Here is a 24,747-nt window from a genome sequence, read left to right as displayed (position 1 = left end):
GGCGGTGGGTGTGGATAATTTTGCCGAAAAAAACGGCGGACGAGGGGCGCGAAGAGTAAACTTTAAGTAAGTACTGAATATTATGTCACTTATTTATGTGCAAATGTTTAATAACGAAGAACATTAAACATTACTGTTGGCCACATGTCGGCAAAGTTATGTGACATTAGTGACGTTTGTACTAACTTGGTTTTAAAGCCTTTACTTTAAAATATACACCGTTCAATAGCTGACCTTAATCTTACAGAGAATGCTCATGTAGAAACAAACAAACTAATGAACAAAAGATTTTCTCCTTCAGAAAATATAAAGATGGGGTCACATAACTTAACAGATTATTAACTTACTAAATCAAAATCTTCCACAAAGGAAACAAAAAAAAGCAGCCTTTTTCTCTTTAACTAAGGTCAAAGATTTAACCAACAGGTTTAAGTCGTTTTTCCAGTAAGCTAGTGTTGGTTTAGTCTTAAAAAAACGACATTTATGTATAAATTGCTTGCACAAGATTAATAACACATTAACACCATAATTAGCTTTCTTTTCTTTCAAAAACACTCCAAACATTATCATATTTAAGGTAAATGGGGTCATTTGAATCCCACTGGAATAAAGCCAGGTATGAAAATCCAACCAAAATATTTGTATAAAATTGCACAAAAAGAATAGATGGTCCAAATCCTCCTCTTCTGTTTCACAAAATACACAATTACCAGTTTCTATTTTGAATCTATCACCAAGGAGTCTATTTGTCGGGTAAATTTTATTCAAGATTTTAAATTGGACTTCTTTCCCTTTAGGAGGGATAGGGAAGGTGATATAATCAGTTCTTATTCTTTCAATTTCTTCCCTTTGGAAATCTTTTAATATGTAATTACGTCTAAGTAAATTTGGAGAATAAAGACTCCTTAATGAAGATCTAAGAAACTTATTGTTGCATTTAACATCACAAAATCGAATACCATCTATATATAATTGCCTTAACTTGGGGGAGATGTCAGAATATATTATATCATTTACAACTATGTTTTTAAGTGACAATGGAATGGATTTTATAACCCGATTAAATTTACTTTTAGAACATTGGATATTAAACTTTTGGCAAAAATCTTGATGTCCTAGAACATGTCCTTCCTCATCTACAAAATGGGCAATTGCCCAAACACCTTTTGATAACCAATCTTGAATAAAAATAGATTTTCTGTTCATCAGTATATATCTATTGTTCCAAATTGGGCTATTATGTGGAGTGAAATTATGTTTAAATAACATTTTCCAATAAAGAAGGACCTGTTTATGGAATTCAGAGAGTTTAACAGGTAGCTTAGTAATTTCAAAGTCACATTTTAGGAGAAAATCGATACCCCCCAGTGTGTTAAAGACCTTACTTGGTATAAAAAACCAAATGGAGTGTGGATTATTTAGGAAGGATTTTAACCATTTAAGTTTCAAAACACCATTCATTATATCAAAATCAATTGCGTTTCCACTGCCTTCAATGTATGGTTTAACCAAATCATCTTTAGATATATAATGGCACTTATTTCTCCAAATAAAATTAAAATTCATGCTATTAATTATTTTAATAACTTTATTTGATATTGATAAAGAGTAAGCTGGATATATAAATCTAGATAAACTATCCATTTTGGTTAATAATATTCTTCCAAAAATTGTGATGTCTCTTTGTAACCACTTATTTAAGATTGTCCTATGGACCGTTAAGGCTGCGTACTTTAAGGCTGCAGACCCTGAATTGGAATACAGCCATTGTCTGACCTGTTAGCAGTCTGGAATGCTGGCTGTTGGGGAGACAATAATTTTAATATATAATACAATATTATTCACTTCTTTGAAGATTAAATTGTTAAGGTAATCGTTTAGAAAGCCCAGAATAAAAATGCTCTCATGTATCGGAGAAAATGTAAGGTAACTTATATATTTTTAATCAGGCATAATTTGGAACTCCAAAACGAGAGGGTCCTGATGCTGTTCACCCGGAAACCAGCACGGATGAACCGATGTTTGTTTTGCTACGGCTAACAAGTAACCCTGCTCATCTTTACATATTATTTAGAAGAAACTAGGCTTCTCTAAACAGGGAGTGCTTGCTGTATGTTTGTAAATTTGCGTTGTAATTACTGTCTGTCAGTTTTGCGCTGTCTAAGCGTTTGTTTGTGGCTGTTTTCGCTAAGTCCATTTGAGCTAAACTCGCTAGCCGTGCTAACGCTAGCTCTTTTTTGTTATAAATTTGTTTGTTCGTTTAAAAACGTCGCAGCGTCTGCTGGGCGCTGTGAACGCGGCTTTCTCCTTGTCTTTTAAAGTGAAGCTTCTGCTAAGCTGTTCACACGGAGGAGGCTGACGCAGGTGTAGCGGAGGTTTGGCGGATAACAGGCGGAGTCTGCGTGGGCGACTGTCACGCTGACTTTAACATTACAAGTTCAACCCCAAAAGGTTGATTCTGTTGAACGTAGCGTTTACAGTGGAACAGCATTACACGTTTAATGTTAATCTCTTCTTTTTAAAAACGTGCACGAACCAAACGGCGTTTACACGCGCGGACAGGTGTCAGCTTTAAGGAGCTTCTCGCTTGATTTACCTGCTCACCTGCAGGGCCCGTTCAGCCGTGTTTACGTGGAGTTTCTGTCTCAATGTTTGATTAAACTGAATTATTTTTTTAATTTTAGGCCCTTATGACATCTCATCACGATGACCCTTCCTCCATTTTGTGTCTGGAGACTTTAGACGTGACTTTTAGATTATATCAATCCTGAATTTGTTTTAACGTGTCAGGTAAACAGGAAATCGTTGGGCTTATCTGTGCGGTTCACACACAGCAGTACAACGATAGTCTGTGTGCATGTTTAATTTTAGTTATTTTTGATTTGTTTCAAAACATCTTCAAAATGAATTGATATAGATGTATCTGTCTGCCCCTTAAATTTTTGTAAATATGTTCTTATGTCTTTTCATGGGCCAACGTTGAAGAAATGACACTTTGATACAATATAAAGAAGTGAGTGTACAGCTTGTACAACAGCGTAAATTTGCTGTCATCTCTAAATAACTCAACCCACACCCATTATTGCCTAAACCGCTGCCAACAAAAGTGAGTAAATGCCTAAATGAAACTGGCCCAATTGATTTATTTATTTTTTTGAATGTTCCGTTGAGCACTGTAACAATCAGAATTATTGTCTGAAGGCCAAAAGAAATGCCCAAAGGATTTATTTTTCCAAGTGGTCCACTTGATTATTATTTATTTATTTTATTTAAATTGTTATTTTTAACTTTTAAGTTTTTACAAACAGAACAGACATGACTTTTCATGTTGTCCCATGGAAAAATATAATAAAATCTTTACAAAAATGTGAGGGGTGTACTTGTGAGATACTGTACATCGTTTCCTCACTTAGTTCACTGCTATTGAGTGTACCTGCAGCCCCACCCACAGGGAGAGTCCAGAGGGGTGTACTCTGAAGTGAGATGAATGGTTTAGTGAGCTGTCTTGAGATTCAAATCAGAGGTTTCAGTGTCTCTCTTTTTAGTTGGCTAAATCACCATGGTAACTGATCCTGAACACATCATTGTGTTGGGAGCAGGTTATTTTCAGAGTTTCAATTTAAAATGCAGGTGCCATATTTTCATGTATTCTCTTATTTACAGTATGTTATAAGTGCACTATTATCTGCAGATAGATGTTATATGTGCAGCTTATTACCTCAGTAACATCAGGAATGAAACTCAGCTGCAAAGTACAGCACTGTATGTCACAGTGTCAGTGGAATGTGCATGTAAAAAAAAATTAAAAGTATAAATGTTTTTATACTTGACTGTATTATTCAGTGTAAATGTAACTTGGACCCATATAAGCTGAGTTTGTTTGATCGTAAATGGTTGGTTTGTTGATTTGAGGATTTTGGACAACAAGTTCCGTACCCTCCTGAGGGTTTTTTCTTAAATTGGATGGTCGAATAGAATCAAAGGAAATCAGAATATTTAATAACAAAGCTGATAATTAATATTTTAATTTTAATAAGAGGCTGATGGAAATATTTTCAAAAAAGCACAGATTGTTGTATGATTCTTTAACTTATACAGCAGCATCTATTGCCATTAAGCTTTTCTCGTTGTCCTTCCTCAGTATGCCTGCTGAACGCAAGCGCTCAGTAAACATGGATGAGAAAGATGTTTGCACCTTCAGCAACAAGGAAAAGGAGAAGGACAGGGAGGCTGAGAGGAGGCCGGCATCTGCTCGGGACAAGGCCAAAGACGAGGCCAAAATGAGCGGCAAAAAAGACGGCGGCAAGGAGGAGAAGAGGAAGCGGCTGGAGGAAGAAAAGAAAAAGAAGGAGGAGAAGGAGCGGAAGAAGAAAGAGGAGGAAAAACTGAAGGCAGAGGAGGAGCAGAAGAAGAAGGAAGAGGAAGAGAAAAGGCAGCAAGAGGAGCAGGAGAGGAAGCTTAAAGAGGAGGAAGCCAAAAGACAACGTGAGGAGGAGGCTGCCCTCCTCAAGTAAGTCATCTTGATTGTTAAATTCTGAGTTAATAGCGATTTTAGCAATGTTTAAAATGCCATTTAGATCAATTCTACCGCTTACTTAATCTTAGCCACATAAGAGCTGATAAAATGGCGGTTTGACCTACATCTTTATCCCAAGATGAATCTCTGTAGTTTTTCTAATTTAGCATTAATAAATTTGAAGATAAATGTCAATTAAGAACATTTTGAATCCAAAGATGATCTTTAATGGGGTCCTAATGTACTAGAAATACAAAGCCTCTCCACATCAGTGCTTCATCTGCTTGTGTACAGTTTAATCTGTTGGGTTTAAAAGCTGTAAATTTGCATGTAATAAATGAACTACACAAAATTTCTAGATTCCCTAAAATGGCCGTAGTTGAGTTCAAATGCAAGCTGATCAGGTGAGTTTATTTGAATATCTCCATGTGGCCTTTGTGTAAAATACTTAATACAGTAACATGTAAAAAATGTGATAAAGCTCAGCCACTTAAACCTTAAGTTAAAAGTTTGTCATACACTGTGTGCAGATGAAAGTTTTCTTTTGTGTCTCCTACTTTTAAAAACCTGATACAAGAACATGTGTTTTTATGTTTTAAAAGCATGTTGATGTCAGCATGACCTTCATTTAAGAAATAAACATAAGAGGAAGTGATGTGTCCGCTGGTCCAGCGTGTATATGTTTGACTTGACCTTTCGTAGAGCCAGAGTTGATCACCACCATCCATCTCAACCCCTGATGTTAGTCTTAGGGCCACTGTAACACCCGAAACAACTGCACTGGTTTTACTATCTTGCTTTAATCACGCCTCTTTCTGCGGGTCACCCCATCTCTGCAGGGAGAAGGAGGAGGGGCATCAGCTGTACCAGGAGGCATGGGAGCGCCATCAGTGTAGGAAGGAACTGCGCAGCAAGAACCAGAATGCCCAGGAGGGTCGTCCTGAAGAGGCCTTCTTTAGCCGCCTGGACTCGAGCCTTAAAAAGAACACCGCCTTCGTGAAGAAGCTGCGCACGCTGACCGAGCAGCAGCGAGACTCACTCTCCAACGACTTTGCCTCACTCAACCTCAGCAAGTACATCGGTGAGGCTGTGAGCTCCGTTGTGGAAGCGAAGCTGAAGATCTCAGATGTCGGCTGCGCGGTCCATCTGTGCTCGCTCTTCCACCAGAGGTACGCCGAGTTTGCCCCGTTGCTCTTGCAGGCCTGGAAGAAGCACTTTGAAGCCAGGAAGGAGGAAAAGGCACCCAACGTAAGCAAGCTGCGCACAGACCTCCGCTTCATCGCCGAGCTCACCATCGTCGGTCTCTTCACGGACAAAGAGGGTCTCTCGCTCATTTACGAGCAGCTGAAAAACATAATTGGGGCTGACCGCGAGACGCACACCCATGTTTCCGTGGTGATCAGCTTCTGTAAGCACTGTGGGGACGACATTGCTGGGCTGGTGCCCCGCAAGGTGAAACTGGCGGCCGAGAAGTTTGGCTTGGCTTTCCCTCCCAGCGAGATCATCAGCAGTGAGAAGCAGCAGCCCTTCCAGAATCTTCTGCGGGAATACTTCACATCTCTCACCAAACACCTGAAGAAGGACCACCGGGAGCTGCAGAACATTGAGAGACAGAACAGGTGAGGTTCAGCTGTTACGGGAAACCACTGCGTGATTGTTTGAGCATACCTAACTTTTTGTCCTCTTCAGGCGGATCCTGCATTCCAAAGGAGAGTTGAGCGAGGACCGACACAAGCAGTACGAGGAATTTGCCACTTCCTACCAGAAGCTGCTGGCCAACACTCAGTCTCTGGCTGATCTGCTGGATGAAAACATGCCCGAGCTGCCTCAGGACAAGACTGTGCAGGAGGGTGTGTGGCCTCACATTTTTTTTTCTTCCTCATATTATACCCTGTCAATTTTTTGTTAATATCTGATATTATCATGGCTCTGCTGTCACAGAGCACGGCCCCGGGATCGACATCTTCACCCCCGGGAAGCCTGGAGAGTATGACTTGGAAGGAGGGATCTGGGAAGACGAAGACGCTCGTAACTTCTATGAGAACTTGGTGGACTTGAAGGCATTTGTGCCCGCCATCCTCTTTAAGGACAACGAGAAGAGCAGTCAGGGCAAAGAGAAGGAGGATGCCAAAGGTATGTTATAAAACACCCATGCTTACAAAAAAGGAAGAGATTTGTGTACTTTGTTTTGACCGTGCTGCTGTTGGGTTCAGATGGCAGAGAGGGGAAGGATGCGGGCAGCACAACAGAGGAGCTGGAGCTGGAGCTCGAGGCTCTGGACATCACAGATGAACCTCTTGAACTAGAGGGACCAGACGAGGTGGAAAATGAAGAGCTGGCCAAAAAACTGCTCGATGAACAAGGTAAACAGGACTTTCCAGAAAACAGCTACTGTACTACTTCTATGATGATGTGTTACTGCATGCTCATTGGCTGACAGTGTTTAATCACAAGTTAGCCAATGAAAATACACCGGTTTGTCCTTTAATCTGATTGGACTATAATTTACTAAATGAACAATAGGACTTAAAACTAGTCCATAAACTCATCAGGAAAATGGTTACTGAGGTCAAAGATCAGAGGAGCCAAAGGCTGCTTCATCATAAACGTCTATACAATGGCTGTATCCCAATACAGCCTTAAAGTACGCAGCCTTAACGGTCCACAAGGGCCGCGTACTTAAAGACCGCTCAGGCCGGAAGTGTGAGGCTTGTGAAATGGGACGGTCTAGCCTCCGTTGCGCTGCCCAGGTTGCCTAGCAACCATGATACTAACAGCTGGAAACGTTACGTACAGCTTTGTTTGACAGAAATGCAGGAGAATATCTTTTGTTCATTAGTTTGTTTGTTTCTACATGAGCTTTGATCATTCTCTGTAAGATTAAGGTCAGCTATTGAACGGTGTATATTTTAAAGTAAAGGCTTTAAAATCAAGTTAGTACAAACGTCACTAATGTCACATAACTTTGCCGACATGTGTCCAACAGTAATGTTTTAATGTTCTTCGTTATTAAACATTTGCACATAAATAAGTGACATAATATTCAGTACTTACTTAAAGTTTACTCTTCAAGCGCCCCTCGTCCGCCGTTTTTTTCGGCAAAATTATCCACACCCACCGCCGCGCTATGCATTCTGGGATATGTTGGGCCACTAAGTCTACACCGCCACGTCCTTAAAATTCAGGGAAATGAAGGACGCATTTGAGGGCCGCATTTCGAGCAGCCTTCGAATTGGGACAGCCTTCGTCGCGTTGCTGTGACGTAATCGGCCTTAAAATGCGGCCTTTAAGGCTGCAGACCCTGAATTGGGATACAGCCAGCTTCTTTAACAGCTCGCAGAAGCGCTCTCTGCTGGCCTTTAGAAGAAATGCAGGCTTAAGTCACTCAAGTATTGGCTTTGTTTTTTTGTAGACCACTAGATGGCACCTACTCCATCTTTTATGCAGTCTGTGAGATTTACTGGGTCTTCTGCGAGTAGGTTCTACAGCTTGGAATGTATGAATTTACCTAATGCTTGGGTCAGAAGTGTAACAGTGGACAGAGAGGTGGTTTGGACATGTGCAGAGGAGGGTTGGTGGATATATCAGATAAAGGATGATGAAGATGGAGCTGCAGAGGACAAGAAGGAAAAGAAGATTAGAGAGGAAGGATGGATGTAGTGAAGGAGGACGTACAAGGGTTGGTGTGACAGGAGGATGACGGCAACAGGATGAGATGGGGGCAGTTGATTCACAGAAGCAGCGCTGACTTACAGTTGATTTTGTAATATCTAGGAGGTAAGAAATCTTATGAACTGACTAGTTGCAGTAGTGGCATCCTCTTTTTTTTTTTGTTTCACAAAAAGGAAGACTGCATGGATATAGGACTAAAAATATATTAATTCAGAGATTAAGAGATGTGGCCTAATACTTTGAGTTTTTAAAATGGTGCAGAAATCCTTGTACAGACAAAACTATGAACAATAAGTGGAACATACACATTGCATTGGTTTCATTTGAACTGCATACAAAGTGAACATTTGTTTGTGTCTGTGCAGAACAAGAGGACGAGGAAGCTAACACGGGGTCTCACCTGAAGCTAATCGTGGATGCTTTCATCCAGCAGCTTCCCAACTGTGTCAACAGAGACCTCATAGACAAGGTGAGGACAGACACACTGATCCAAGGAAAACAATGAGCTTCCAGATGTTGGATAGTTTGTAAAGGTTTATGATCTCTGGTGATTCCTACAGGCTGCCATGGACTTCTGCATGAACATGAACACCAAGTCTAACAGGAGGAAGCTTGTCCGTGCTCTCTTCACTGTCCCCAGACAGAGGTAGGTTTCATCTGTTTTGGCATTTACCTTTAATCACCACAAGGGGGTGCTATCATCATGACTGATTGTGTGATTGTGAGCGGTGCACTGAGTCATTCTCCTCTTGCAGGTTGGATCTCCTGCCCTTCTACTCTCGTCTGGTGGCGACGCTGCATCCATGCATGTCAGACGTGGCGGAGGACCTGTGCTCCATGCTGAAGGGAGACTTCAGGTTTCATGTAGGTTCTCTGCTCACTTACATCAGGTTTTAAATAGATTTGTCATACTTTGCTTTTTTCCATCATGTTTGCATTAAAAACACTTGCCAACATTATGAATCGAATCTGTGTTTCTAGATTCGGAAGAAGGATCAGATCAACATCGAGACCAAGAATAAAACCGTCAGATTTATCGGCGAGTTGGCCAAGTTCAAGATGTTCTCAAAGACAGACACACTTCAGTGTCTCAAGGTGGGTGAAAGAAGCCACTGTCTGAGTCACATCAGGCTGTTTGTCTTTAAATCCCTGTACAAGAAAACAAACAGTTTTAGCAACATCTCTGCTCATCCAATCAGATCACAAACAAAATGCCACATTAAGATGAAGATGTGAAAAACTAAACTTACTTACCTTCATCCTCACTGTGATAACAAGTACGAAATGCTTCCAGAGCTCACTCTGCTGTGTGCATGCATCAGAATTACAACACAGCCGGCGAGACGACATCCAGCTTAGCTGTTATAGATTTCTGTCCATGTCTCCTCCTCCTCCAGATGCTGCTGTCTGATTTTACGCACCATCACATAGAGATGGCCTGCACACTGCTGGAGACCTGCGGCCGCTTCCTCTTCAGATCCCCCGACTCTCACCTGCGCACCAGTGTCCTGCTGGTCAGTACTGGTCCTCTTCGCTGGGCTTCTGTTCACTTTGAAGCAGATAACTAGAATGTGATATAGAAAAGGACAAAAACAGAGAAAATATTTGAATATAAAGATAAATGAGTGGTTTTTAGCCCGACTTTTGTCCCATGTGTGCTCCAGGAACAAATGATGCGCAAAAAGCAGGCCCAGCACCTTGATGCCCGCTACGTAACCATGGTGGAGAACGCCTACTACTACTGCAACCCGCCGCCCATGGAGAAGACTGTGAAGAAGAAGAGGCCGCCGCTGCAGGAGTACATCTGCAAACTGCTCTACAAGGACCTGTCCAAGGTCACCACAGAGAAGGTGTTGAGGCAGATGCGCAAGCTGCCATGGCAGGACCCCGAGGTGAAGAGCTACCTGATCTGCTGCATGGTCAACATCTGGAACGTGAAGTACAACAGCATCCACTGTGTGGCCAACCTGCTGGCTGGCCTGGTGGCCTACCAGGAGGACGTGGGGATCCACGTGGTGGACGGTGTCCTGGAGGACATCCGGCTCGGCATGGAGGTAAGAAGAAGCAAAATCAAGTCTGAAAACAAGATATGCTTTTGTGTTTCATCCTTAACTGAGCCCTTAGTAGTTTATAGGACCGTAATCTTATTCTCTGATCAGTAATTTCTATATTTATTGCCATTAGGGATGCACTGGCCCAACATTTGGAATGTATTATCAGTCTGACGCTGACCCAAAATGTTCGTTCTGGTATCCATGACAATGAGCAGACTGAATGTGTGCAAAAGGTTTTATTTAACTGCAGACTGTGGAAAGATCAGACCATGGCGAAGCTTGCGTTCTTTTTCTCTCTCGAGCTCGCTTGTTTACTTTCACTCCGGTCACATTCAGTCAGAGATCATATCGAAGAAGCTAGAAGGACGTTGCTCCTTCTTGCTGTCGATATTATTTCTCTTCAGCTTTTTCCTGAGAAATCTAGTCCTTTTTTTCATTTATGCTTCACTAATAAGTGCCAAAGAGCGGGTGTTCTTTATATTCTTGAATGTATTTATTTCCTACATTTTCTTTTTTTTTTTTCTTTTTTTTTTACATGTTGGGAAAACTGTTTCAGTTGGCCCTGATGTTTGCTTACACACAAAAAATAAAAAGGATAAAAAGGATCTCCAGTCGAGTGATAGAAATTATTCATGTTCATGTAAGGCTACAAACTAACTGCAGTTATCTAAAAAAATACTAAAAACTAAACTAAAGATGTTTTTACTTGCAAAACTAAAAAGTGGAAATTCAAAATGAAAATCTGAGGAGGTTTTTTTTTTGTTTTGTTTTGTTTTGTTTTTTTGAGTTGTAATAACTGTTCTGGACGTCTTTAACCTCGCTGTAACTTGAAGCTGCAGATGCTTCGTGTGTCATATATTTGGGACGTTTAGTGCAGGAGAGGTGAGATCAGGAGCATTGAATGGACAGGACGATCAAAAAACCCCGATGCTATCTGCTTGACTGGCAGCTGATTGAAGCGGACACCTGTGTTGCTGTGTCATTTGTGTCTGCTACATGTTGCAGGACATGTTGGAATGTTGTCGGACTCCATTTGCTTGGCTGAGGTTGTGATTTTACAAAAAAATAATTGAACACAAAACAGTTGTGCCTGTGTCACAGCTGCAAATGCTTACTTGCATATTTTAGAAGCCATGCTTACCCTTTGACCCTGATCTGGCCTCCATCTGACCTCAAAACAGTCGAAATTCAAGCATTTTTCCTAGCAACCAGGACGTTGGCGGTCTTGAGCCCTGCAGCAAAAAGCTTTAAGAATTTTCCTCCATTTTCTTTTTCTTCTCCCCTGAAGCATCCTATATTATATTGTTGGACATCTCAATTTAGGATCTCCTCTTCTTCCCTCGCTTCCTAGGTCAACCAGCCCAAGTTCAACCAGCGGCGGATCAGCAGCGCCAAGTTCCTGGGCGAGCTCTACAACTACCGCATGGTGGAGTCGGCCGTCATTTTCCGCACCCTCTTCTCCTTCATCTCCTTCGGCGTGAATCAGGACGGCAGTCCCAGCCCTCTGGACCCCCCAGAGCATTTGTTCCGCATCCGCCTGGTCTGCACCCTGCTTGATACCTGCGGCCAATACTTCGATCGAGGCTCCAGCAAGAGGAAGCTAGACTGTTTCCTCATCTACTTCCAGGCACGTAACCTCCTAAAGTGCCTATACTTTATGTTCGGGAACCCTGATATTTTCTGTAAATCTACTGGGTATAATCACTGTGCCACTGTTTTGAGTTTGACAGACCTGTGAGGTCTGCTCAGGAGGTGTTCTGGTCAGGGGTGAAGTAAGTGAGATGTTGTTGTGTGTCTGCAGCGGTACATATGGTGGAAAAAGAGCCTGGACGTGTGGACCAAGGACCACCCGTTCCCCATCGATATCGACTACATGATCAGCGACACGCTGGAGCTGCTCAGGCCTAAGATGAGGCTCAGCAGTTCCCTGGAGGAGGCCATCAAGCAAGTCAGCGACCTGGAGAGAGAAGTGCTCGTCAAACTAGGTAGGAGGGTGACGCTAAGTAATCATCTTTAATGTGCGTGGAGCATGACGCCGTTGGTGTAGCAGCTGGTGTTGCCGGTTTGGTTGCTCTCCGTTGTCCTGGCAGAGCAGCATTCCCCAGTGTGTGGGAGGGCAAGCGAGCATGCTGTGTCACTCCTCTCTCTCCCTCTGCTTTGTCTGTCGAACAGGTTTGAACTCATTGTTTAAAATGCCGAATACATGCACTTCCACTCATTACAGAGACTTCAGGAAGGATCTTTTAAAATCAGTGACGACTGTTTCAGACTTCCTCTGGACCTCAGTTTAATCTAGCCTGATAACCTTGGGAGATCTGATCTCACCAAAGATGCATTTGTGTGCTGTTGATAAAACATGTGACATGCACTCATTTGTTTTGTTCATTTTGTCTGTTGAGTGTCTGAAATGTGACGATTTAGAGATTTTCTTTCAAGTGCTGTCTGTACACCTCTTCTAGCACTCTCATGTAATTCTTTGTTTTTATATTCATCAGGTCCCAATCAGCCCAAATAGCAAAGAGAGATTAAAAATGTATGCCATGAAAGAGTTCGGGTCTAAGGAGGTTAAGATTCACCACTGAGGTGTAAATAAGCTGCAACCCCTAACACCTCTTTCTCGAACCCCGAAACTACAATCTTTACGACACAGAATCTGAGCTCAGAGACAATACGAATATTCAGGAATGTAAAAACCAAAACACAATCAGGACGATGATATCTGGAGAGGAGGAAGAAGGAAGTGTTTGCGCAGCAGGTGTATCTGACTCTGCAGCCTGATAACAGCGCAGCAACGTGAGCTTTGTTTAACAGTTTCAAGGTGTTGACCTGGAATGTGTTGAGAAAAATGTAAACCACAGCTGCGCCCTCTGAGAGCCGGACACCCTCGCAGATCCTGTACTCAAGTAAAAGTACAGATACATGAGCTGTAAAGTACCCAGTTATTTAGAGTAAAAGTGGGGGGGAAAGTAGTTCCTTGGAGTCGGATTCCTCCAAAGAGGCATTAATGGGAGAGAGATAAGGTTAACAGCTGCTTTGCTAATACATCCCCATCGGTGTGATTAGCAGCACAAGCCAGAAGTACCTCAAAACTGTATAAAAGTACATGTAATCAGTAGCTTTCCATCACTGTTGTGTTTATGTGTGTAAACCTTTATGCAGGTAGATAAGCAGTAAGCATGTGTTTGTGTGTGGGAATGTAGGAGAGGAGAGTGATTGATGAAGACCCCTGAAGCTAAACAGTGGAGCTATTGTTACCTTTCATACTTCAACCAGGATCGGACATTCCTCAGTCCTTGAGTCACACAAGACCTGATCTTCCACTCCACGCCACTGCCAGACTTCATTTTTTCGCCGTTACCTTTTCTTGCATAATTATGCTCTGTGACGAGCTTCATAGACACAACAATTTTCCTCTGGAATATTTGTTCTATATATAACTGAGGGCTTTGTTTGAGTAAAGCTGCTCTCCCAGGCTGGGCTGGGCTCGGAGGCATTTATGATATAATTTCTCCTGATTGTTTTAGTCTTACGTGTCCTAAAGAGGAATCTGTCCACGTTTTCTTGTGCAGGTCTGGCCATGGAGAAGGACGGCCGCTCCAGTGCCATGAGTGAAGGGGAGGGTCTTGACGAGGAAGATGATGACGGGGACGATGATGAAGAGGGAGGCGCCGAGACCGAAGAGCAGTCAGGCAATGAAAGCGAAATGAACGAACAGGAAGAGGATGTGAGTGTTGAGTCCCCCATTCTGGCGTTCTTCCTCAAACAAAATCCATCTTGCAACAGAACAAACTTACAGGAAATGCTAAATATTCAACCCTAGTCTAAAGTCTAAAGTTAACAGTGGCGTCTAGCATAGGGTGGTGGAGCCCAGTGCCCAGAAGTGAAACATCTGGTTTCAAAACTCCAAGATGGTGGTCAGGTACCCACCGCAGTATTCTCCTGGTCATTAGGTGAACTAGGATAATACCCCCACATCCAACACGGCCGCACACTCATGCACACCCGGCTGCAGATCAAAAAACCTGAGAGCTGCATGGCCAGCAAAAAACAGAAATATAGCTATGACTGGGTTTTTTTGTTTTGTTTTGGGTTTTTTTTTCTCCAACAGGAAGGGTCAGAGAATGAAGAAGAGGAGAGGGAGGAAGAGGAAGAAGAGAACACGGATTACCTGACCGACTCCAACAAGGAGAACGAGACTGACGAGGAGAACAATGTAAGCAATGGGAAATGTCTGTGTATAAATCTAGATTTAATACATTTTGTTGGTTTAAAGATTTGTGCTTTTGCTGATGTTGATTTGCTGCCTGTGTGTGCAGGAGGTGACCATCCGTGGCGGCGGGCTGAAGCACGTGGCATGCGCTGAGGACGAGGACTTCATTCAGGCTCTGGACAAGATGATGCTGGAAAACCTGCAGGTATAGCGTCCTGCCGCCACACTGGCCATGAATACTAATGCTGCTTACACCACGCACACGCGCACACACACACACACACACACACACAACACACACACACACACACACACACACACACACACACACACACATGAACAGAGATATGCATTGTAAAAACATCAAAGAGATGAGTGTAATCATAATAACGACTAAAAACGCGTGCACAGTTTCATAGCTACATGCAGCGTTTTTCTTTTAACAGCAGATTTGTAGCTTTTGGCCTTTATTACACTGTTTTTCTTTGTCTCTTTTATGTGAACATGCTCACAGCTAGTTTGAAACCCAGGTAGCCTTATGGCATTGGTAGCCACCTTGCTGATGTAAGCCAGATAATGATGGGATATTCTGGACATGATGAATTTGCTCAGTGAAAAGAAGCACTTTACAAACATAAGAAAACATAGAGTAGTACAGGTCTCCTCAGCTTTGATCCAGACCTTGCAGACTGACTCTTCACTGTGTGTTGTGTCACTGCAGCAGCGTAGTGGGGAGGCGGTGAAGGTGCACCAGCTGGATGTTGCCATTCCTCTGCAGCTGAAGAGTCAGCTGAAGAAGGGACAGCCATGCATTAGTGAGGGAGACTCGGACATCTCCGATACCATGCAGTTTGTCATGCTGACTCGCAAAGGCAATAAGCAGCAGGTAAGGTGGCATCTATGTGCCAAGCTATTGCACTTCTTTAAAAATCAGGCTGGTCACAGCAGTTTGTTGCAGGTGAAAAGTCTTTTTTTAACCACATTTTGATACCGGGTTCATCTTCTACCCTTCTCGGCCAAAATAATCTTCTAAGGGTTTGTAACTCGATTAGTATGCTACAGTTATTTGGCCGATCTTCTGTGGAATGATCCTGCAGGGTACACTGAGTCCTGCACTTAAGGTTTCTAAAATATTCCACATTAACAGTAGAATTTACACGTAATGGCGATGAATAGTGGAGCGATCAGGTGTGAAAACTGTCTGCACTCGCTCCTGCAACTGCAGGTTACAGTAACAATCTCCTTTAGCTGCCACTCACAGAGTGCAGGACTGTAGTTCCTGTAGTTCACAAAAGCAGTCTATGTGTTTGTTAGCTCTGCTAATTTGTTCTCTGCAGGATGAACAATTTTAAAGTTCATCCTGGTTGTTCTTTAAGGAGATGGTGTGCATAAATGAATGCTTAATAATGTTGACTTTGGGTGTGTGTGTGTGTGTGTGTGTACTTTATCTGAGCCAGTTTCAGTGTCTATCTATTCTAGGGAGGGCATTTCTGCAGGACCGTTGATGTTGATTCTGTCTGAAGTTGATTCAGCAGCTTTATCATTCAGTCATGTTTGCACCCCTGAGGTGGATGTTGGTACACTAATGAGTCTCTTTTTGCTCCGTTTCTGGTCTTCATGTCCTTCTGAGGAAAATTTCCTGCTAAATGCCCCTCTGTGTTCTCTAACTGTGCCCATTATGTATGTAAGGCTTCCTGAGAGAAACAGTTTCAGCACTATAGATGGAAAAAACTGCGTGTATGTCAGCAGGCGTCCTAACACACATACCGAAACACACGTGTACGTGTGTGTGTGTGTGTGTGTGTGTGTGCGTGCGTTGAGGCCAGCCGCTGCGTGGTGGAATGTGTGGTTTGAGGGCAGAGGCTGGTTGTTGTGCTGCTGGGTGTGTCCAGCACTTTGCCTGTGCACAGAGGTTTCATGCAGCGTTCAGCCTGCTTGAAAAACAGCTGCCAGAAACGCCAACGCACACAGGGCATCTTTGTCGGTGTGTCTGAGAGATCTGTAGCTCTAGAAATCTCATGCTCAGCCAGTTGAGGGACTGATATCAGTTTTCAGAGAGTAAGAAATTCTGCTGTCAGTCAAACACTATTGTAACTTCACAAGATGAATCACTTTCTGGCCTAAAGAAAGCCGCAGAGTACACCCTACAGAAAGACTGTCAGAAGCTTGCTGTCTGCATGCTTCTTCGAGCCCTCTACCGTTTTCCATCTGTCTGAAGGTGAAGCTCTTAATTTAAGTTGAGATCTGCCTGTATTCGCGACGCCTGGTGTGAATTCTAGTTTATCCGCCTCATTGTACACACTTTGCATGTAGTCATGCTACACTGTAATTAATTAATTAATTAGTTAGTTTAAAAAAAAAGTTTTTAAAAATGCTATGCTGTAATTACTAGAACCTGACTGAAATACTACTATACTTTATACTTTGAGTCCTGAAACAAACTTTCTCTTTGGAGACAATAAATTGCAAGTTGCCAACAGTACATTGACAGAGCTGAGGGGGGCTGAGCAGCGACGCCTACACAAAAAGACTGAGCTGATATGTCACTATCAACTTCTATCAGATACCGGATAGACATGGAGAGACATCTATCGGTATCTGATGGATGAATACTATTTAAAAAGCACAGATGAGACCAGAGAAACACCCTTCAGCCAGGTTATTAGTGTTGATGTTGCGTAGTTTATCCACCAGAGGGCACTCTGCAACTTACAAGCTGATCCGAGCATAAATAATTAATCTACGATTTGAGACAAAATGATAACTTTAAACAATGCTGTTGAATTATCAGAATGTGAACTTATAAAAAAATGCCTTTGTCCAGCTAAACTGTCTTTCATTCTCCTGAACAGTATAAGATCCTGAACGTGCCGCTCTCCTCCCACCTGGCGGCGAATCACTTCAACCAGCAGCAGGCCGAGCAGGAGGAGCGCATGAGAATGAAAAAGCTCACTCTGGACATCAACGAGCGGCAGGAGCAGGAGGACTACCAGGGTAACCATGGAAACTGTTTGTTTATTGTTTGTTACCGCATCTGCCCAGGTTACACGAGTGGATCGGCTTCTGTTTCATATCTGATCTGTGAAAGCAAACGGTGACCTTTGACCTGAAATCAGGGTGTGTTGTTTTGCTTACCCAGTGAGTCCTTTGAAGTTCTTTCTCTGTGCAAGGTCACACTGACAAGAAAAAGCTGGTTCATTTCCACCTTAAATCTGCACAGATTATTATAGTTGTGTATTGTCGGGGGGCGTGGTTAAAAGGTGAGTGCATGAGTTTGATTCATTTTTTTCAGGGTATTAGGTTTTTATTGGCTTCTAATAATTACTCTAGAAATGTAAGAGTCCTGATAAACCTTCACTTTCTGCTGCTGCCGCTTACCTCAGAGGAGCTTTAGTAGTATGAGGTTTATGGGTTCAGACTGGGCCTTTGCAGGGGGGATGTTTTCAGTAGAGGCAACAAGTCTGTGGTTAAATATAATTTGGCTCTGAGTGAAACCTCTAAGGGAAATGACAACAAATCCATTTGTAGTGATTTAAAGTCAACAAGGACTAAAGAAGCTATGGAGACCAAACTAGGCTTTTTATTTATGCAGTAAATTTGTCATTTAAATGTGAAAGTCTGTGGGTTTGGTTAGTGGCCATCAGCAGAACTGCAGGTTTTGCTACTTGTTGGTTCCACATAGTTCAGTCCTGGATGTTGCTGATTTTATTCCACTAAGGTGCAGTTTATACATGTTAAATCTTCACCGTAGTCACATCGTTTTAAATCAACTTGAATGACAATGTTCTGTTGGTGAAACTGCAGGGCAACAAAAAAAACAAAAAAACAAATGCCCCTCGCAGGTTGCAGGTAGGCTCAACACAGAAGCCTAAATTAAGCGTAAGGACACTGGACGTGCTTCCTGTTCATGTAAATGGTAAATGGCCTGTATTTGCATAGCGCTTTACTAGTCCCTAAGGACCCCAAAGCACTTTACACATCCAGTCATCCACCCATTCACACACATGTATTCAGCAGCGGCCTGATAAAAGCCATAATAACTGCTAACACAGGACAAGATCAGTCATCCATGCTCGTAGTTTTTTTTATTAGTCATCAGTTTGTGTCTGCTTGTTTTTGGTTTTTGTCTCCTTGTTGTCATAAACTGTTGAAATGTGAAATATTTTTCATATCAGTTTTCTGACTGAACTTCCTTTTTCCTCTCCATGTCACAGAGATGATGCAGTCTTTGGCCCAGCGTCCGGCTCCAGCCAACACCAACCGGGAGCGCCGTCCCCGCTACCAGCACCCGAAAGGCGCGCCCAACGCCGACCTCATCTTCAAGACTGGAGGAAGGTGAGGCTCGGTCCCCAATTGGTGACAGTCTGGCTACGGGTTGTGTCAGTTTAGTGTTTGTTAAGTTCACTGCACTGAAAGCGCCTCGTTGGTGTCTCTTTGAACAGAGAGAAAAGAGCAAGAAATGAAAGTCAGGAGAAGCGAGACAGGCAGGAGAAGCAGGAGAGAAACCAAAGATATGAGTTGGAGTAGGCTAAAAGAGCCAGAGCTGCAGCAGTCCAAAGGCGAGGCTTTAGCAAGCATAAAATCTCAGTATTGAGGACATCTTGTTCCTATTTTCACTGAATCTCATTTTTTAAGTACAGACAGTTCAAGTAAGTTTATTTAGTTATTTTTTTTCCCTTTAAAAACTGAAGTCTGCAAATAAAGATCACTTCCTGGTTACATTTTGACATCAACACCGCTTCGTGCATCTTTGTTGTATCTCTAAAACCAAAGCACAACACGAGACGTTATTATTATGACGGTATATCTGAGTGGCTTTTAAAAAAAAAAACAAACCCTATTATATTCTACTCCTCTTTATCTTTGCTCTATTTTGCAAATAGTCATTGATCATTCTTGGCCTCTCTCAGTTTTTATTACCACTGTTCATTTTAAAGTTTAGCTTTTAAAACCAGTCAGTGCAGCAGTATGTTAATGACTAACCTCGTATTGTGGATGAATTTTAACAGTTGTTCTCCTGACTGAAGTTTGGTCTGTTTACAGCATCCTGCCATGCGATTGCATTTGTCCCTAACCATCAGGAACCCTCGTGTTAACTTTTTTCGAGTGGAAAAAAGTTAGCGTTCATCCTCCAGCTTTACTGTGTTTACGTTATGCTAACCATAGCTCTGTAGCTAGCCACCACATACCACATCATTATATACCAGCTAGCCCAACTTGAGTATCCCTACAAACGTCACTGCTGTTTAGTTTCCTGTCTTCATTTATGTCAGAAGTGATAGCAGAGCTGTATGTTTTATTTTTTTTTTCAGAAATTCCTCAGTCAGAAAATGGTATATCATGTTAAGGTGGAAACTAGCGAGCTAACTCCTTGCTAACTTCTAACTCAGTGATGTGGCAGTGTTTGTTTGACTTTGGGACCTGAAGCAGAGTTTGGAACTGGAAAGTGCTAATGACGTCAGACTTCAAGACTGGATTTCCATCTGCAGCAGGAAGCTGTTTTCATATTAAAAGCTCTAAACAGCCTCTGTAGTCCACAGTTAGAGGCTAGCTGCTGCCGGTTGGTGGAGCTTTTAGGTGGTGGAGAACAAAAAACAAAGAAATCTTGGACTTGGAGCATAATGAAAAAATTTTTTTTTCGGTGTCTGAAAAACAAATACATCCTGTTCTAATATTTTTGTCCCAATGCTAACAGCAAACAGTAGTTGTGTTCTAGAGACACACCAAACTCTATGTACAAAAACAGCACTTTTACTTTGTATAACACACAAATAGTCTGTCCACTACCTCAATCATTTAACTGATGTATGAAAAACCCCAAAGTCAAGAGTGGAATCCAGACATTAAAAAAAAAACTTGAGCAGGAAAAGCGTTTTTCATATATTTAAGGAGCAGGTTTGGTCATTTCAGTTTAGTTGTGAATGTTTATGTTTTTTTGGGGTTTTTTTTTTTGTTTGTTTGTTTGTTTTCAGTGATAGATTTAGAAGATGGTTTTAGTAAAATCAGTATAGAAAATAAACTTTTTGAATGTAGCTGACACTCAGTCTTGTAGATCAGGGGTCTACAGGGCACTCATTCTGATGATGAGTGCCATCTAAAATTTCCTCAGAAGTCAATGTGCCATATGATTGCATTAGCAATAAATTTAATAACGCTCTATATGAACAGTTACACACTATATAGAACAACTTTATAGAATTATATTTGTTCGCAGATGTTGGCAGCTATCAGCGAATAGTTATCAGCTATTTTGAAACAAAAAAGACACTTTTTATCCATAACAAGAACTCCATAACAGCAAATGAACTGTACAACAGAAAATGCAAATGCTATTTATGGTCTCCTCACAACAATACACCTAAACCTGGTTTATATCTGACCCAGATAGACTGCAGGTCATAACTTCTTACCTGAAGTTCAGTTCACCTGACAGTCGGACCTGCGGCCGCCTCGCGTCTCTCCTCCTCCTGCCTCCCCTTCCCTCATCCACCTGCTGGCCTCTGTGGAAGCTCTGCCATAGCCACCACCAAACAACAAGTTATTTTTACACATCGGCCAGCATCTGGCCAATCCACCACCTTTCATTGTTTATACCGTTACAAAAAAAAAAAATCATCGGCCCATAAAAACGAAAAATCACCATTGAGCCACCGGGCAAATGCGCAATGGCCAGTCCAGCTATGGTCGTGCCATCGGTTAACGCTTCGCGTGCCAGCTGTGGCATGCATGCCCAGGGTTGCCGACCCCTGTAGTAGATATTTAAAACCTCGATAATCGAAACCTCAACGTTCAGATTTGTAATAACAAGCAAATACAAAAACCTCTTCTGTTATTTTGTCTTAGGTTTTCCAAGTTCAAAAAATTGTCTGAATTGGTTTGAAGTTTTTTTTGTTTCTTTTTTCAAAGGTCTAGTTTTTATTTTAATTTTTATTTAACAGAAATGTTTTTTTCACAGTAGTTTTATTTTGAAGGGGTCAGGCTTTAGCTTTACTTTCAGCACCTCTGCAGTAAATGTCCTGCTCTGTCCTCCAGGAGACGCTGATGGGAGTCTGGGCCCAGGCTGAGCAAGCGAGGCAGAGAGAGAATGAACCAGCAAAAGAGAGAGAGAGCGCGCGCAAGAGGAAAACGAGAAGATCGGAAGGGAAACCGGTCGAAAACAGGGGAACGAGTTCTCCAGACACCCCCTGAAGCTGGGGACAGACCAAACCCCTGACATGAACACACACAGGAGAAGGAGAAGAAGAACTGACAAGGGGAGGGAATTGGGTCAGAGGTCAGGGGGTCAGACAGGTGGCTCTCTTTCTTTTTTGTCTGTTACCTGAGATGACAAAAAAACACAACTGTCTGAACCAGAGAACGAATTAGAAACAGCTGACCTGCAGACTGATGGCGAGACAGGCGGGGAGAGGCGAGATCGACTGACCTGCTGCCACCACTGCACCAGGCAGAGGAAAAAGTGACTCGTCTTTAGGAGTTCAAATCTGCGAGTGCACAACTTTTACACGAGACTAGCAAGGGATTTTTTTGTTTGTTTGTTTGATTGATTGATTTTTGACTCCATGAACAGCTCGGTCCAATTCTGTGCGAAGCAGCAAAAGACGAATGAGTTGGGTGTTCGTAAACTGACCAGTGATGCAGAGAAAGACGTGCTAATCGAACAGCGACCGATGGTGTGCAACGAGCTGATTTATAGCTTTGTGTCGCTTCTTAGTTTTACTTAAATAAAAATGAAACCGTGGACATGTCTCACAGGTATTTTTTGATCAACAGTTACATTTTTAAAAGACGTATGTCACAGTTATTTTCTAGAGTTCATTACAGTTCATTTCTAATCATCACATAATTGTTATTGATTAGGTACTTACTCTCCTATACACTCTACAGATTATAGCAAGACCTTTAAAGGCGACCTAGTAGTCTCATTTCCTGCTTCATGTAATTATTCTTGGATCCTCTCAGAGTAGCTTTGCATGATTCACAGTTAAGCCAGCTGTCTTCTGATTGGCTGCCCCTCCTAAGCCGGTGGGTGGAGCCTGTGCTTTTGGCTCAAAACTTGTAGAAACACTGACCTCATTATTAGAATTTTTTTGTCTTGTTTAATGTGAACACCAGACATTGGGACCGGAGATTTAAGATGGAGAATAAGAAGAGGTTACAAAGGTCTCTATTCCTAAACGAAATACCTTAACACAACTGTCTTCATTTATTTTATTTTTTTCAAAAATGTGCTATTTATTGACAGTGTGGACAGTTAACAGAGGATACCATTGTATCCACTGCTTGCTTCAGTGAGCAGTTATTCAGTGAGTATATCACAGAAAGTGTCCATCTGACGAATGACCACATTTTGAATTCATGATGTTAAAGTATTTTCTTCCAGATGTTAACCAATCAGAAGAAAGTGGGTTTTTAGGGATGCGGGAATCTTTAAAAAATCTGTCTCAGCCTAGTTTGGTGAAACTAACAAAAAGTGAAGATTAATGCTCAGAAATGGGTACAGACAGTTTAATGTTATATTTATGTAGAGGCAGACACCCGTATCCTCTTCGTTTTTGGTCTTAATGCTCAGCTTACTCATGCCCCCCCTGCAGACGTGACAGCAGTGTCAGGTCAGTGCTTTTGCTGCTCTGCTGAGAAATCTCCAGCTCTCGCACCGTCGGACACTTTTTGATCTCTGCTGCGTTCAGACTTGTCAGGATTGAGTGACCTGCTCAGTGGTGGACACCTGAGTGTACATATTCAGCAGTTCTTCCACTTCTACCCAGTTTGATGATGATGTTTTTTAAAGTTTGCTAACATCCAGCTTGCTTTGATTTGTGACTTGTGTAACGTGACAAAAGTTTTTCCAGGATAACCGTGTGCCTGAGAGTCTTCCTTAGTGATGACGTGACTATAATAGATAAATATAACTTGTTAAGCCTCTAGATATATAAATATATCCCCTGTATGCTGCTACATGAACCTTTTCTGCAGCAGCTCTGTGTCTTTGCTATAGTAAAGATTACCCATAACTCAAGTTTGTCCCTGTCCAAGCTGATATTCTTTTACAGCAAGGAAAAAGCAAGAAACAGCTGCCTGCTAAAGCTTTGTCTCAGCTCATGACAAATAAAATTTACCACAATAAAAGCACAAAGTCGTCTCTCTGAATGAGGTCAGTCGTGTGTTTGAGGCATGCGAGGGTGCGCCTGTTTGTTGAGGTCTAATTACAAGGCAGCGAGAGTGGGTATTTCCTCTTTTCCCGCCCACGCCCTCCTCTAAACATTACATATGTGGAGCGCTGGAAACCATGGCCGGATTAACCGGTTAAAGGGCCATGGGGTAATCCACCAACCTATACCTCTGGGGGTCAGGTGAGTTGGAGTTTGGAGGCCAGGTCAACACCTTTGGTGCTTTCTTTGAGTATAATAGGAGCCCACAGCCAGCTATTCCAGGATACGCTCTGAACGGGTCACCACTCTGTAACTCTGATACGAGTCAAACACATGTGGTGACATACGGTGGTCCACATTTTTCCACTTAGCTGTCAGTGATTTGTATTTCTCAGGTTTATTTTCTTGTCTGTGTTTGCAATAAAACTAGAAAACAGATGGATCATAGAAAGCCTCATTTTGATTATCACAACTGGGATTCAGTCTGATTCTGTTTCCAGAGTGGAGATGGAAATGTGATGTTTGGAGGCAGACAGGAATCAGTATGACTATTTGGCTGACCCAGGGCCAACAGACAACCTGGTGATGGCGTTTTCCAGTGAGCAGACTGTTTTCTTTCTCACAGTTTTCACATTAAATTAAACAACTGGATCTTTAAATTTGTCAGATTTCTTCTGACCTGTGCTGCAGGCGGACAGCAAGCAGGGAGAATCAAGAGGGGAAGTATTCATCTTAAAGGCTTAGTTACTTTTTACAGTTACACAAGTGTCCATTTTTTAAAAAAAGTCTGATCATCTGTTTCTTCGGTGCTTCCAGTGGTCCGGTGTTTGCAGAGGGAACAAACACCGGTTGTTTAGGGTTGTTTTCCTATGTGACGCGGTGCCGAGGTCACATCTGGGGCGGGCATAAATGTTGCGCTTGTTAATGTTCATTCAGCTCAACTTGACTGGAGAACGTGCACAATGTGAGCACCAATGTAATAAATCTGTTAAAGTTAAATATGAACACAGTGCCCACAGAGATGGGCGAGCATGCTCATTAAGAGAAACAATGGCAATAAAGGCAGAATATCAGTCATCTTGGGCACTGCCACTGACGCTGCATATACCCCCCCTCTCTCTCTCACACACACACACACACACACCC

At 42.3% G+C, this 24,747-nt stretch overlaps 1 protein-coding gene across 5 annotated transcripts; it reads left to right on the top strand.

Annotated features, from left to right (window-relative positions):
* Positions 1-1,955: 1,955 nt before the first annotated feature.
* upf2 (UPF2 regulator of nonsense mediated mRNA decay) lies at positions 1,956-24,030 on the top strand. Of its 5 annotated transcripts, none has more exons than XM_014333228.2 (21): positions 1,956-2,043; positions 4,142-4,510; positions 5,356-6,135; positions 6,206-6,366; positions 6,458-6,649; positions 6,730-6,879; positions 8,554-8,657; positions 8,749-8,834; positions 8,944-9,052; positions 9,170-9,283; positions 9,586-9,702; positions 9,853-10,242; positions 11,594-11,869; positions 12,044-12,227; positions 13,812-13,966; positions 14,351-14,455; positions 14,559-14,657; positions 15,174-15,338; positions 17,305-17,446; positions 18,667-18,787; positions 18,895-19,185. In XM_014333228.2, exons 2-21 carry the CDS (start codon positions 4,143-4,145, stop codon positions 18,977-18,979), a joined length of 3,903 nt encoding a protein of 1,300 aa, XP_014188714.1. In that variant the 5' UTR covers positions 1,956-2,043; position 4,142; the 3' UTR covers positions 18,980-19,185. The 5 variants fall into 5 exon arrangements, with proteins under 5 accessions (XP_014188714.1, XP_042076109.1, XP_042076108.1 ...); XM_042220175.1 differs by lacking the exon at positions 18,895-19,185 and adding an exon at positions 21,488-24,030 and having other exon boundaries at positions 1,957-2,043; XM_042220174.1 differs by lacking the exon at positions 18,895-19,185 and adding an exon at positions 21,485-24,030 and having other exon boundaries at positions 1,957-2,043.
* The last annotated feature ends 717 nt before the right edge of the window (positions 24,031-24,747 follow it).

Source organism: Haplochromis burtoni, unplaced genomic scaffold, assembly GCF_018398535.1.
Source record: "Haplochromis burtoni strain Fernald_Lab_line unplaced genomic scaffold, NCSU_Asbu1 Contig_44, whole genome shotgun sequence".
Classification (NCBI taxonomy): Eukaryota; Metazoa; Chordata; class Actinopteri; order Cichliformes; family Cichlidae; genus Haplochromis; species Haplochromis burtoni.
The sequence above is the reverse complement of the archived record's forward strand: the minus strand, read 5'-3'. Positions and strand labels throughout refer to the sequence as shown.